This window comes from Euwallacea similis, chromosome 1 (genome assembly GCF_039881205.1).
Source record: "Euwallacea similis isolate ESF13 chromosome 1, ESF131.1, whole genome shotgun sequence".
NCBI classification, from domain to species: Eukaryota; Metazoa; Arthropoda; class Insecta; order Coleoptera; family Curculionidae; genus Euwallacea; species Euwallacea similis.
In genome coordinates this window covers 7,006,489-7,022,604 of record NC_089609.1, presented here as the reverse complement: position 1 = coordinate 7,022,604, position 16,116 = coordinate 7,006,489, and the positions used below count along the sequence as shown (strand labels likewise).

The 16,116-nt window shown below is 36.3% G+C and overlaps 1 protein-coding gene across 3 annotated transcripts in view; it reads right to left on the bottom strand.

Moving 5' to 3' along the window:
* zfh2 (Zn finger homeodomain 2) overlaps window positions 1-16,116 on the bottom strand; it is a 78,678-nt gene that overhangs the window by 21,153 nt on the left and 41,409 nt on the right. The window contains exon 5 of one of the 3 annotated variants that reach the window (XM_066395390.1): window positions 11,518-12,115. The exons of the other annotated variants lie outside the window; for them this stretch is intronic. Coding sequence (XP_066251487.1) covers window positions 12,111-12,115 — 5 coding nt within the window. The 3' untranslated portion in view covers window positions 11,518-12,110. Of the gene's footprint in view, window positions 1-11,517; window positions 12,116-16,116 lie in introns of those variants that run through there. 3 annotated transcript variants of the gene reach the window in all.

Genomic DNA, 16,116 nt, shown 5'->3' with positions numbered 1-16,116 from the left:
AAGTTAATTATTCACAATTCTTGATATTTCAGGCAATAGAGATAGCGAACCTGTAGTAACTTGTAATAGTGCATAATTAAAACTTTAAGGCTAAATAGGTAATTTCCAAGCAAAGTAATTCCTAAGACCTTTGCCTCGTCAGTTAATAGACCCAACTTGCGGCCTCTAATAAAAATGGACTGAATTTAAAATAATGGACACAACTTTTATCATTTAATGTTGAGGTGATATGAGGCAGTTTCAGAAAGCATTTGGATTTATGTGTATAAGAAGCCTCTGTTGTCTTAATTCATATTTAGCTGCTGCTTTTTTGAGGCTTCAAGTTACATCTAGGAATTTCAAGCCATTTTTGCCAGGTCTCAAAAAATCGCTGATAGTACTAACCTTGCCTGAGGTATCGGCAAATTTCGTGATTCTTGTTGATTATTCTTCCTTGAAAAAAAAATCGGTAATGTTTAAAAATAGCATTTTGTTCTTTATTTCTGAGTTGAGCAGCAGATACCATTTAAATGTAAGAAACTTAAAAAAAAACAAAAACATGAAAGTTCATATTACATATTTGTCTATTCTCTCGGTAATTCAACACTGTAAGCAGAATTTGCATCCGATAAACGCGTTATTTTTTCCGATTTTTTTTAATGCAAAAAGCTGGGTCGTGGGTTGTGTTATCGAGCAGCCTTCGTTGTGGCCTTTGATAAAAGCGTCCGCTTTAAAGTACGCCTCTGTGCACTGCACTCTTAATCGTATTTCCCCAATTTTTTCCTTAAATACACCTGATTAACATATGAAACCAGCCTATAATAAACCATAGCCATTTACACGAGGCGACTTTGTCTTATTGTGGCCAACTTTACGATCGTATCCCCGTAAACAAGCAAAAGTGGGCTGCCTTAACTCGATCGTGGGCGATTTTAACACAAATAAACGCCATCGTTATCCTCCGGTCCTCGTATATAACTTAGTTAACCGGCCCAGTCCAAATGACCGAACTTAGCCAATAATTTAAATCTATAAAAACTGGCATCATTGTTCTCGAACGATAAATTTTAAGTTTCCACATTAAGGCCTTTTGAATTCTGTGAGCGCTCTTTTGTCCCTCCTCCCCCACTCGTTCCTCTCCTCCTATACACAGGGTGAAAAAAGCTCGAATAAAAGAAGATCGCCGGGCTGTTTCCCATTTCTTCGTCTTCTTCTTTATATGTAAATGTGTCTCTGAACTGGTGTTTAAAGGCTCGTAATGTAGACGAGCCTTAACGCTCCACAAGAGGGTCATTAATAAACAGTTGAGCAGGAAATCGATATTAACATAGTTATTTTCAAACAAAGGCATTTTTGTGCTGTCGTCTGTATTCTTCGGGCTCGAGCACAATTAAATATGCAAATCGCCCCCTTCTTGAGCTCTATGAGCGAAAATCTTCCTCTTTTTTTCCCTTCCCTTGACACATTAATAATTAATGAAGACTCTTTTCTTTGCCTGATTGAAGATAACATCGGAGATTAATTTTGACTCCGAGAGATGATGACCAACTAAGCATTTTTCGACAATTTGGGTGGTACCAAAACGTCTACTTCGAAAGCCAAATGAGACTATGATTTGATGAAATATTGTGATTTATTGTGACTGACCGAAGCAGTCTTTTATACGAACGCCACTGTTGTTTTCTCCCAATAAGTTTCCTCACTAATCGGCCACTCACAATTCAGATCCATTTAGTTATATCAAAAATGTACAGGGTTCACTTTTACTGCCTATACGATATGTTAAAGGTAAGGATGGTTGGTGTGCCTTCTGGATATAAAGGAAACTCCCGCTTTGTCGAGTTGTATCTGGTCAAACTACCGAGTTGTATCCAGAGAATTTACATGGAAATGTCGCGTTATTGATCTTGTTTCAATAATGAATGCTTTTTACCTTCATATCAATTTTAATAAGTGAGCATTGCTATGGAATTGTCGAGGATATTTATAACATTTATTTGGTGATATATCTATCAAGACACGTTGGCCAAGTGATATTACTGATTGGGGGACTTAGTTGACAGGGATCTTAGATTATGTAGGAGGTGCTATTGGATTCGCACGGACCTCAGGATTGCACATACAGACTAGTCCTCATAGCTTCGTTCTTGTTGAAAATTGGAAAAACTCTCGGGATTAACCGTTGTTTCTTCAGGTATGAACCAGCAATGAATATGTAGCCAAAAAACGTCACGAGATTGACTTCATCTTGCGCCTTCATGTTAAAATGAAATTTTTAGTGTACTCGCAATAACTGCAAATTTCAATTTTTGCACATGTTTTTTCCTTCCCAGTATAGAACAACTGGACCACACTAAAGTTATACACGGACATATATAGGAAGTGTCTTTTAACATAATTAAAATGAGTGAATATGCGTAAAAACGATTCAAGCTCTTCAGTTTCTACCTTTGACTTTGAACTCTGGATAATATTAGGGCCTTAAATGCAATGACGAAGCAAATGGTCTAATTTTAATTGAAACTACTTTTTCGGGAAATAGTGATGAAAAGATCTTTGCTTCAGGTTGCTTTCGAGCTGAGGAAGCCTTCGGTATTTAAGGCAAAGTATACAACTGATTCTCTTCGTTACCAATAAACCTCTTGAATAATACATCCTCCATTTGGACAGCTGCTGAAACAAAATCGATACGCTCGTGTTATGGGAACACGCATTAATTCCCAAATCTTGATAATTCCTACCTCCCCCTGCCATCCCCTAAAATCGTACCGAATAAGGGCGAAAATTGATCACCTCAGACCGGACTCAGGGGTGTTGGTTTATTGTCATATTTCCATTGTGAATGAGGTGTTGGCTTTTTATTAACATGCCATTAGGCCTTCAGGGACGGACTGAGATTGCTCCCGAAAAATGGGTGCAAATTTACCCCACAAAAACTCAGATTTTAATGGCAATCATAAATTTAAAATTTCCAATTTTCTATAAGAGGGTACGTCAAATTTATTTTTTTAAATTAATAGGATTAAGGGTGTTAGAACGAGGACACAATGCCGCGTTCGACCTGCCTTAACAGGTTTAAACTGTAAATTGTTTCGTTATCGAATTTTACCCCTTTTTATGCAACAATTTCGCCCCGTTCACAGCAAATAAGACGATAGGGGTGGTAATGATTTTTGCTATTAAATACGACGTTAAAAATATGAAAGTACAAAAGTGTGGATACTTCTTTTTTCGGAGCTATATCATTAATCATGGGAATAACACAATGTGTCGTTACCGGGGGATTTTGCATGAAAAACATGGATATATTTCACACAAAGAGAGGGATAACCTGAGGGTGGGTTAGAGGGGTTTGTTTGCCCGTTTTTGGTCGGCCTTCTCTGCCTCCTAATGAAATTAAGCCTTAACGGTTGATAACGCAGAATCTGGCGGTACCTTTGATATTTGCTCTTTTAAACTTCAACCAGGTTCTCCACACAGTAAACATATACACAGAAAGTTAATTATCCATTGTGGCATTCCACAATAAACCTCAAATATCAAGGGCCGAATACAATAGTTTTAATTCAATCACCGGGTACCGTACCTTTCATTGTTTCCTTTCGCGCAGCTCTTTGATCATTAACCACTAATGAAAAGTAATTTTGAAACTAGGGATGGGTGCTTATTAGCCCAAAAACCGAAAGGTCAACTATTCGTTCGATGCAGAAGGCTTCAATACAAGGTGCTCTTAATTCGGAAGCTAAACAGTTAAGACAAGCCGTTTACGCTTAACCGGAGATTAAATCATATGGTTAGTTAAGCAAAGCTCGCTGGCGGCCACTCTTCGGGGCCTGTTATTGATTGATTAACACAACATGTATGATTCGGGGCTTACGTCTCTACTGCCTTCAGATTTAGTGATTGTTTGACGGTAATGCCGCGTTGAAGAAATATCTTTGTTTCGTGGAACAATGGATAGGATTTAGGCAGAAAGCACGATGAGCTTTGAAAAGAAATATTTCATAATAGAAACACAAAAAAAAAACAAATCAAACTTGAAGCTGGCCATCACAGTCTGGATAATATGCATACAGTGTTCTTGAAGACCGCAACAGTTTTTGTTAGTGGAACTCTCTTTGTGTTATTCCATATTTAGAAAACTTAAAAATAAAAAATAAAGAAGTTCTATTTTTAAAAATTTTTCTATCAAGCGCGGAAAAATACGTTTCGTAGGAGCCGCGGCAAATGCGCGCGGGAAAGTGCGGTTTCGTGCACGCAAATAGGAAAAAATATTTTCAACGGAATATCACTAAGTTCATAACCACACGTGAGGTTATTGAGAAATTCAGATGTAAAATTTAAATTTTCGTCCTCAATATGATTATAAAGGGCTCTCTATGATACTGTCTGCCGACCATAAACTAATTCATTATCGTCCAAGTACAATAAAGTGACATTTTACTTGACTACAGCAGGTCACATATGTGACTACTGGACGACCAGTAACTACATATTGACTGACCAATATAAATTTTTTTTAGCAGGTGATTAAGGTCTTTTGAAGCTGTATGTATATCAATTTTTACTTAAAAGTCAAGTTATGCGCAAATTATCATGCAATGGGGCATAAAATATTGTATGTAACCGTACGTAATGAGGTTTTATTCGACTCAACCATTTATAGCTTGTAAGTTCGCTCGACCATAAAGTAATTCGTTTGAGAAAACCTTATTTACACGTAAATTTATTGCATAAACAACTATGCTTTTTAAAAATTTTTTTAATTTTAAAAGTGCCCAAATAAACCGCCAATTCAATTTTTAAATTCTGCCAAATGACAAAATTGTCGGCAAATTTTTTACATTCTCAAAAAAGAGAAAAATGCGTTTTTTTCAAACTCTCTCAAAATTTGAGCCCATAGTACACAGTAAATAGTAATTTCTTGAATTAACTATTGATATTTCCTCAATTTCTTCGTTGTACCTTTGCTTACACTTCTATCAAGTAAATGCAGAATTGAAATAAAACTTCAACTTGCATCAAGTAATTCTTTTATTGAATTGAAAATGCCAAGTTCTCATGTTGACTACTCGTATAGTACGTTTAAGAAACGAACACACTTAAAATAAATAGACACTACTTCAAGGGATCTTTTACTTCAAATAAACTTTCCATTATTTTCGATTCGTCCCATATTCTCAATTTAAATGTATTTACTTGATATCAGTTGTGTCCAGATTCCGTTATCGTCATGGGATATCTCGGTTAACACAACAGAAAGAAGATGCCGTTTTTACAGATCTCTGGATAATTTTTAAAAACCTATGAAGTCGCCGTAATTTTCTTAAGTAACTTTTTCCAAGCTATAGGGTGAAACTAAAAAAATATCCGAATCGGCGATTACTTCTACTTCCCTTATCCATGGAATGGGGTGAATGAAATTTTTATGTATAGAATTCAGTGACTTGTGTCGTCTTAATCTCTCATTCTTAGTTTTTGTGTTATAACAGAAACTTAACTTTTTTTAAATGTGACACCCTATATGTTTTTTGAAAATTTTATTCCTGATTTAATAGTCCTTTCAAATATAGTGCCTGTTTATGAACTTAGCTACGTTATTGTCCCTTCTGAAACTTGTGACAGTTTTAGAGACATTGATTCCGTTAACTTTGAGCCAAAAGTTCTGGGCAATTCTAAAGCAGCGGAGGAAAACCCGTCCTGCCTATTATTGTTGGCTGAGACACTATAATATATATAAAATCGAATGATTATTGTATTTGATCTGTTTGCGCGTTATAGGTTTTCAGTGAATAATTCAGTAACACGGTTCAACACAAATAATGTTTGATAATGAAACCCATTTGCTAACCCAATGTTGACCATCCGCAAAAGCAAACAAGCAACTGATTCCATCACAAACAAAGGCTACCACATCAGCGCCTAACTTATTAAAGCTTATTTGAGTACTAATTAATAACACAGTGCTAATTGCAGATTATGACATAATACACACACACATGCATTCATGTAGGAAGGTCCTGTTTGTTCGCGTAGCCCGGCCCTGGCTGCGTTTTCGACTTCTATCTTCCCGTCAACCACTTTAATAACGTCTGGTCTCGTTACTTAAATATTTAAATATGTCACCGATATTCTTTTGTCTGTTCGTTTCGAATAAACAAATGCGAATCAGAATTGCTAATTGTCCCCTTTTTACCTTTCAAGATGGCCGTCCGGCCAGAGAGATGGTTTACGACAATATGTAATTCCTGAACGGTTTTAATTTCAATATCGATTCAAAGCAGTAGCAGCAGCAGCAACGTCTTTGAGGTGGAGGAGGAGGACACATCCTCCAGGTTCAGGAGCCGCCGTCGCTGCTTCGCGCAAGCTTTTAATCGACGCCGACGCCGCCCCTTTCATCCTCCAATTAGTCGACGTCGCGACGCCTGGATTGGACCGGCCAACGTCCCTAATTAGTCCGAAGGAGGAATTTCGGTCCTGGATAATGATCCAGGGGCATCGTTTGCCTCGGTTTTCCTCATTTCCTGGCGGCTTTTAATTGGGAACGCGAGATTCGGGCGGGGCTTCCGTTATCAGCCACTTAATTGGTCTGGATTTTAGTGTCTGGATAGTTATGCTGCAGCTGGGCTACGCAGACGCCTTCATCGTTACTTTATCGAATTTGCAATCAACGGCCTTGTTGTTGTTTTGAACTGTTCTTGACGGCTTATTCAAAGAGACTTTGAAACCCTATTAAGGCTCTTTTTGAATTAAACACCCCTGAGCAGATTAATTTAATACGAAGTAGCTCAGGTCGGTAAACGTCAGTCTCAGGGCTGAAAGTAGAAAAAATCCATGGAATTGAAACAATCTGAATTTCGAATTATTGGCCATCAAAGACATATTTCTGTATCGTCTCCAGCCTGAACTAGCGTGAGAAGTCCACGTTTCAAGCAGAATGCCTTACATATTTTGTCACATATTTCTTTGTTGTACTGCTTTAGGATAATCGGTAGCAAGGATTTAAACTGAACTGAAATGTCTGCAGAATACAGTGTTTTTCTAAATTTTTGGAACAAACATTTCAGGAACGGCTCCAGTGAAGTTTACCAAATTTCCTATAGGGAGGTTGTTTGTTCCGCAATGGTTACGATTATGATAAGAAAATGTTTGATCACGTGAACAGAATGATCAAAATGCACCACAAATAATCCCCTTATACAAAAATTTCGTAATGTTTGCTGGATCCGTTCTCGAAATATTTAACCATTCCGGGACTGTTGAAAGACTTTTTATTGATCGGATTTGGATTGTTTTGACAAGAAAACCCCATTTAGCGACTAGATAGAGAAAAACAAATTTAGATGTTAGAAGCCCGATTTTTGAGAAATCTTTAATGCCGAAAACTGCATATCAATAGCAGATGTTCAAACTGAAAACTTCCCTGTTGAACATATAGCAAGCTTCTTCTACTCTCAGAGTTACAGCTATTTATTAGATTAAAAAGAAATCTGGGGGAGTTAGATCATAAAATCTAGCAGGCCAAGTTATGGAGCCCTTCGTACCAATCCAGTTTTGTTCAGGGGCCTCATTTAAAAGATTGGTTGTAATCCGAGCACGGTGGGAGTGGTAAGCGTCATGCAAATCGTATATATCTCTAGGAATACCTAGAGGCAAGTTTTCCAAAAACGAGACAACGTCTGTGCGCGATATATGTCTCTCCTATGAAATTGAAAAGGGCAATTTTTAAAATGACCGAAAATTAAAAAAACATCGTATATCTCAGTTCAGAGTAAAGATATCTATCTATCTCACATAAATTTTTCTTAGGACGAAAATTTACTCTACCTAAAGCTATCTATTTCCGATCTAACCGAAAGCACCGCCACGTTGAAAGATTTTAGTTGAATGATCCCGTCGTCTTTAATATTTTATCAGTTATCCAGAAGTCTCCTAGTTATTAATTTCCCCTAATCCCAAATATTGAACTTTGCCCTTAGTTAAACGAGATTGTAGCTTTCACGGTTCCCGTAGGTATCCCGAGATGATGATGATGGACCTCGAATTTAAGACACCATGTACAAAGCGTATTATCTCTGCGCTTCATAGAGCGACATACCGAGATTTCAAAATTCAAATATCTGCCCCTAAAAACCAACGAATGACTAGAAATTTACATCAAGATACTTCGAAAACTGTTAATATTAAATGATAGTTGAGGGAGTTTCTAGATTCCATTGAAACGTGAATTATAACTGTGTATCTTTACAGATTCTTTGATTAAGGTTCAACAAACCAATACCAAAACTGAAGAAAAATTGAAGGTTTGGCAGATATTTCAGACACTGATCTTCCCTTGAAGACGAAATAAATCGGCGAAATAGAGTACTTTCTTATGTGTTTGAATAAAAACAGGCACATGAAAAACATTCATAAAAACAAAACAAAAGCCAGGAGAACAGTCGGATAAACATAAGCTTAGTAAACGCGGTCCTCATTATCAAACCCGCACAGACCTTATTTAACATTTTTACCCGAAATTGTCCCCATCATGGGACCAGTCCCAGATCGCGAAGACCCGCGAATACAGAATTCTTGATGGCCCATAAATTTGCCGCTTGATGGATGACAGTCGAACATCGACCGGTCCCGCATGATTGAATGGAGATTGTCTTTTGTTTCGTTTTTGGCAATTTCCGATCCAGGTCTTAAAAGCGTCAATACGTTTCGGCCTGTCCTGCTTAGGCCTCCGCGTGCACCCGACTTAACATTAATAGATTGTTAGGCCGATATCCAGCTAGCGGTTCACAATGGATTTACATTATTCAAAATCGGTCTCTTCCGATGATGCGGGCTTTAAAATTTCAAAAATAAGGCCTTTTAAGCCAAATGCACATTGAAGATGTTCTCTCAAGAAATCGATTCATTTTTTGATAGCTCGACTTAACGGATCTAACAAGGGCAATAATATGCTTTGCAAGGCGTGAAAAAATTCATCCCCATATTGTCATAAAGCATTTCTTCGACTTAGTTGGGCCGCTAACAAGCCCAAATTGCGTCATATATGATGAAGCCAGTCATATAACTGGTCATAATTTCGTTATGGCATCCGAGAGATGGTCCGGTTGTGGCGTTCTTCGCGTGCCTGCGATTTGGGGCCAAGTTTATTTGAGGGCCCCTGAGCATTGGCGTTTATGTGTCTTAGAAAGGGGCAAATGGTCGATATTAAAATTCGAGTCTGGTAATCATCAAAAAAGTCCCACGGAATGTAGAGATATAAGCAAAGAGATAAGGAGGACATGACGGTAACGACATACAAATTTTTGGCAATTAGTTGCGTATAATTTCGGGGGCCAGGCATGAGACGCAGTCTGGGTTTAAATGAGGATTATTAATATTAAATATGATTTCGAGATAAGGAGATGCATAAGCAGGTTGAATATCGAATTTCTGAGCATTCTGAACTCGCTAATACTGCCCATTTCCCTCCCCCTATTTGACACATACTCAGTTACTATTATTTGAAGATTATTATATCTAAACTATATTACGAAATCGATCATTTTAGGTAGAAGAGTTATCGGTTTATAGTACCAACTCATCTCTACGTGATGTTATAACAATTCGAATAAACGTGATATAATTTCAAAATATCAATATACCTACGAAATTTAAATATATCTTAGAAGGAGCATAAACCCTCTATGAGACGACACTGTGCGAACATGCTAGACTTGACGAGAGAAGTCTTCCCCGTGGACGACGGGGACGTGTCGCAGAGATTTATAAGTGAATAAACAATCCGCTCGAGAAATTAGGGAAATATTTTTGGATACTTATATAAAAGATGACTCATATTTAACCAGGAAAATTTAATAGTATGTGCAATAGAAGTCGAAAATTAAATGATTTAAAGCTTTGTTATCCAAATACGGGTACTAAACTTTAAAGATTTTTTATTTTCTAGTTGTAACTCATACAGACGTGAAATTGGAACGTATGCGCTGCTTTCGCGGGTATATAATCAGGATTTCCAAATCATGCTAAGAATCTACAGGGTCATCATTTTTCTGAGGTCAGGCACCTTTCAGTTTTCTTCAGTCAGGCAGACTTTAACTGATTATTTCCTGCAATTTGAAATCCTATTTTTTCAATTTAGAAACTTGTTTCTCTTTTAAATTGATCAAAGAGTTAAATTTTTTCGAAACGAAATATCGAGAATACACCTAGAAACCACATAAAGTGGAAAAACACTTCAGGAATATTATCATCCTGAAGATTGTAAAGCGATTCATACATTGTAAAATTTAGTGTAATATTTCGTATCTTCAGTAAAATATCTATATACGGCAGATGGCGTTAGTTATACATTTTCCTGCAGATCCAACACATTTACCGTTGATATTGCTGATATACATATATATATATGTCTGCGCAGCCACTGCTTTACTGATTCAAGATGAACTGAACTGACGAGGCCTAATGGGGTCGAAACGAAACCGGTCTCCAGAGTGTCCAACTTAATAAAACGCACAGCTACAATTATGTAATAGGCCTTAATGTTCTCAGACTTTTCTTATGACTATTGCATTATCTTTGAGATATTTAAGGTCGAAGTAATTGTGGATTTTCACTTTTTCACCCGAGAATTTTAATAAAGGGTTAATTCAGGTTACGTACTAGAATCTACCGAACCGACTATACAGTACGATCGAATTGACGCGATTCATTTTATTTTAAATATTTTTATACGGTTTCATTTCATTTTCAGTCCAAAATATGAGCAAAATGATCATTTTTACCGTTAACTGAACTTCTAGAATCTTATTTTAAAAATGCCAGAAAATCATATTTTCTAATTTTGATATTGAAAATGACATTTCTCAAAACCGTAAGTAAAGTATTAATTTTCCCAATTAGTGAAGAAAAAATTTATCACCATTTGCTAAAAATTTTAGTCTTTATACCCTATAAATTCAATTAAATATTAGCGTTCGGTAAAATCTTTACATACACACGTGCTGTAAAAAGTTTCATGCACGCATGTCATTGTCAAAAACCCATAAAATTTTTTGACACTGACAAATGTCGTTTTGATTTGACAGATATGCGGTAAAGCCTCTGAACCGTAAGTGCTCAGAACAAAAACCTTTCAAATTTTGATAAATATTTTTAAGAGAGTGGCAAAATTTGAAATATCTTAAAAAAATTGCCATTGACGGACTAATTATCTTTAATCACGATGACGTAATATATATGCATGGCATTAAATAATCCATTATATTTCATATACCTTATAGACGGTTTTACAGCAAGATCGAAAAATTTCAGGTTTCTCAAGAGAAACCTTCAGTTTCAGATATAATTGAATTATGCATTTACTTTACGAAAATACTGAAAAGCAATCCTCGAGAACTAGCAGATGATTTACTTCTTCATGAGCTTCTGAGCTTTATTCTCTTTGAAATTACGAAGACTGGTGCATCGTTTAGGACAAACTGTGGCGTATCAAAAAACTTACTTATAGTTTTTATAATACAAAAAAAAAACAAAAAAAAGTAAAGTAATAAAAATCGATTTATTACAAGAAAATAATAATTTATCACTATACACAACTAATTTTTCAGACACTGTGTATACACTAATAGTAAAGGCCACGTTTCTTACAGATCTATTAGGAACTTAACATACAAATTTATTAAACTAATTAAATAATTACAAGGCGTTACAAAGCTTCAGGAGATGTAAAGCTTCACTATTTCACTGGGAGCTAAAGTATAGCATATGTATAGGTAAATATCACATTTTTTGTTTCAATTACATTTTGAGATTGTCATCGTATTCAACGCAGGCAAACGCACAGGTTCTGGGCAAAAAAAGGGAAAAAGTACACATATACAATTTTATTTACAAGAAGAAGATTGCGAGGTTATCGAATAGAACTGTGGTTGGCCACATATAGACACTCCCTATAATAAAGGCAAAGGAAGTTCAATCTTCTATTTATCTATTCAGATTATAAAACATAATACTTAGAAGAGTGTGGAAGACGTGGACGAAGAGAAACTCACCAAGGCCAACAAAATGCGGAAAATAATATAGGTAAACAAAAAAGCAGTCTCTTTTTGGGTGTTGCCACGTGCAGGCTGAGGCTAACCTGAAAATAAAACGACACAAAACGTAAAAAACAGAAATTAAAAAAATAAATGAAAATAAGTAAATAAAACAATAAACGAAATAACTAAGACAAACGCAACGCTACAAACGGGACAAACAACAAAACAAAAATGGACAAATACACAAAACAAAAAGTTTAGTAAAAAATTTGTCCACTTACTATAGTTGTACTGTTTCGTATGCATCACTACACTACTTTTGAGTAGCAGATATTTCTGTCAATATGCCACTTTCAATATCACATTTGAGGAAAATAAAATCTATAATATGGCTCATCTCTAGCAGTTCTAATTAAAACATTTATCCATTTTAATACTGCCAGTGTGAAAACAGCCACAACTCTGCTTCAGATATTTGAAACAGATTTATTTTCCGCACGCCCATGAGATTAATTCACCCCAAAACAAAACTAGAACATACGGGGTGCTCTCGACAAGACGTGTGCATCTTTAATAATTGACGAAAGGGAGAGAAAAAAACGAAGAATATGAGGGAAAATAAGGAAAACACGTAGCATATACAGGACTTCGGCGCATTACCAATTCATAATATGGGCAAATACAATGGGGGGATAAAATATTAATTCATATTTCTCATTTCTTTGGGTATAGAAGGGCGGAAATTGGCTGTTTCGGGGATAAATAGGAGTTTTCGATTGCTTTGTGGCGTTCGAGGGTTATTAAGAGCCGTTTTCTTTGGAGAAGATTGTCGAATTATGCTTTTTTCCGTGGGTTATTAAGATTAGCCCTCGAATACAGACACAACTTGCCGCATTTTATGTGTAATGGAGAGAAAAGGGGAATTTATGTGAACTTGGTTAAACAGCCACACAAAATCTATACAGGGCGTGTGCTTTAGGTCAATTATGAAAAAAAGTAAATCAGACCCTCAGACCCGCAAACGCATTGTTTCCTAGATACAGGGTGTTACAACTTTAATTTTTTTCTTTTTTTTCTCTATAGTTTCCAGAGTTTTTGGAATATTGAACTAAAATTTTAAATATATAGCTAATTTTTTTGGGTCAAAATTTGTAGGGATGTCTTTCTTAGGATCCTTTTAAACCCCTTGCACTTTTTTGCATTACGCTATTGACTATTCATTTCAGAATATTCGAACCCTTTGATCAATTTTAATTTTTTTTTATCTTTGGTATTTTATCGAATCCGTATAATCACTTTCGATCTACTTCGATTTATGTTTTAATGGGACACTCTATGATACATTAATAAATATTATCGAAGAGAATTTCAACTGAATCGTAAGTGTAACTGTTCATCCCTAATTCAAACACCTAATTTCATATTTCTTGTTGTAAAATCGATTAAGCTTCAACTTGTACAATTCGGACAACGTTTTAAGACCGATATCGATTAGCAAATTAATCGACAATGTTGTAAATCATCCCTTGCCGATTAATGTGTTTCCTTCCAATAAACAAACCATACATATTAAATATTAATAAAGTGGAGTTTTAAAATGTTAGAGCGTAGTTTTGAACTATCGATTACTAAGCTCAGCATTAGTGCTCAATTTTTATTTAAATCCTAGGAAAAAATGTTTGTGTTGAAATTCCAGATTTTTTTTTAACTATGCAGTTAGTATCGTAGATACGCAAATTTTTGTAGATCTTGTTGAAGCTTTTATTCGGTGGAAGTTTACTTGATTTCATAAGATCTACTCAAAATTGCTAGGAACGCGTATGGAATCCCCAAAAAGCTGTTAAAAAAGGGAAAACAATCTCACAGCCTGGAAAATTTCCGGGCCTTCGTTTCGGTATCCAATGAATAATAAACGAACGGGGCGCCCTCTATTTTTGGAGGGGCAGTTAATTATGACGTTTTGGAATGATAAATTACCTGAGCGCGATAAGGATGTATATAAGAAATTCCCGAGGAGAAAAATGGTTTACCGAGGAGGGAGGGAGGGATGGCTGTGAAACAGTGACGGCGAATAAATGAAGACAAAAATGTTTTTTTTTTTAAGACGCACTTGCGACTGATTGAAAACAAGACGAACTTCGAAATGAAATTCCCGTACTCAGCAATCGTCCGACAAAAAGTCAACGGACATAAAATCCGGTGGCAAAAACATTGCACAGAGCTAAAGAGTACAACTTTTATAATCGACGATCGTCGGCCAATAGCACGGCGTAATGCGGTAGCTATACGAACCCGATGCTCGTTTGTCTTATTGCAAAAGTAGAATGAATCTCCGGGGGCCACGCCCCATTTCGCGCGAGCGTTGTCTCTCTTTCTCACCCACCACCCGCCGCATGTAGCCGTCCTTCTTCGGGGCTCCGTGACGCGCGTAAATCGTGATTTTTGCTCGTTTTTATCGTTTTCTTGATTTGTGTTTTCTTAAAGCCCGAGTAGTTTGGATCTATTAAGGCGGATTTATTGAATCGGACGTGCAGACCAGATTGCCTATTTTTCTTCGAGACTAAATACAATATGACTACAAAGTACTCACGTATTTCTAGTGAGTATCACACATTAGAGTAGTGAGGATTAAAAATTATAGACAGCGGAAATAAGCTTTCTGTTATAATTTTCTATCTCACACACTGGCTATAAGTTATTTCAACTTATTAAAATTCCCGGCTTGCAATGGTATGCAAATATTTTTCCCCTGTATCAGTCGCTCAATCCACACTGTGGTTAGAATTTCAGCAAATTCCTAGTACTATTTTGACATTTCCTAAATTTCTGACCATATTCATTTGTCAAATTTGACCATTGCCACTATCTTTTATGGGAAAGGAGGGAAGGGGAAAAACATCTACATAACGTTCCATGGCGAGCTGAGATTTTTAATAAGTTGTAATAGCATATACAATATTAAGTGGGGAAAAATTACTTTATACAGTGTGTTCCTAGGTAAGAATGTCCAGTATGGGGATCTCGGAAACGGTTAGGAATACGAGCTTAGTCAATTTTAAAAAAATAGCTCTATTTGGAGATCAATGAAACTCGACATTTTTACAACACTTGCAACTTTCTCAGATATTCCAGAAATCCGATTAAATATTACGATTTTCGTAAATAATTTGATTGTTACTCACCGTACAGATGAAAATTAACATACTATACAGGTACAGAAGAAAATATTTCCACATTTTTCTAATTCTGCCATTGGCAGACAGGCCGTTGCTAATTGTGCTTGTTTCAAAGAAAGTTTATGAGAAGTTTGCTACGATGGCAGATGGCAATCTAAAAGTCTAAATTCGTTGAAAACGACGTATGGACAGCTTTAATGCAGTTGCTGTTAAGAGTTCCCAAGACATCAGCGCTTAAATTTTGAAAAGCGGTAAAAATTGCGCATTTTCTTGTTTTTGAAATTTCTTTCGTGCTTCGTTTTCGCTTTGACCGACAGATATAGATCTTATACGGATCCTGAGTTCCTCTGTTGGAGCCTTAAAAGTACAATTTGCAATTCTTACCTTGGAAACAGTGTATACGTGTCTTCAAATAACCCTTCATATCTACAGTGTACCCATAACAATGCCCTCTTATTAAAATTAAAACAAAAGTACAAGACATCCATTAATAAAAATAAAATCAATAAGAAGACATTTTCATGTAAATTGTCCGGACATGACTCAGTCGCTTAACGAGATACAGCCACTCGAATAACCGCGGGGTTCCTTTATATCACCCCGTATATAAATCCCTACTGTGGGGTAAAAAAACGATCTCACTGGTGCCACAATTACGAATATTTTTACCCATAGCTAGGGAGTTCTCGTTCCGGGGCTTTTTACGCCATAAAACGAAATTACACAAATGCTGTAAGTGAGTTTTTAACGATACGTTAAAGATGCTCACGGCAAAACTCTCTGTGGCAGTTATATTAGTTATGGATCGCGTCTTTTATTATTGGCAGCAGTATTTTACTGCCGATCCGCCGAGGCAATAAATAACTTTTTTGCAATTAACATAAAACACAATGGGCTACGCTCATATGCATGTCCTGCGTTATTAA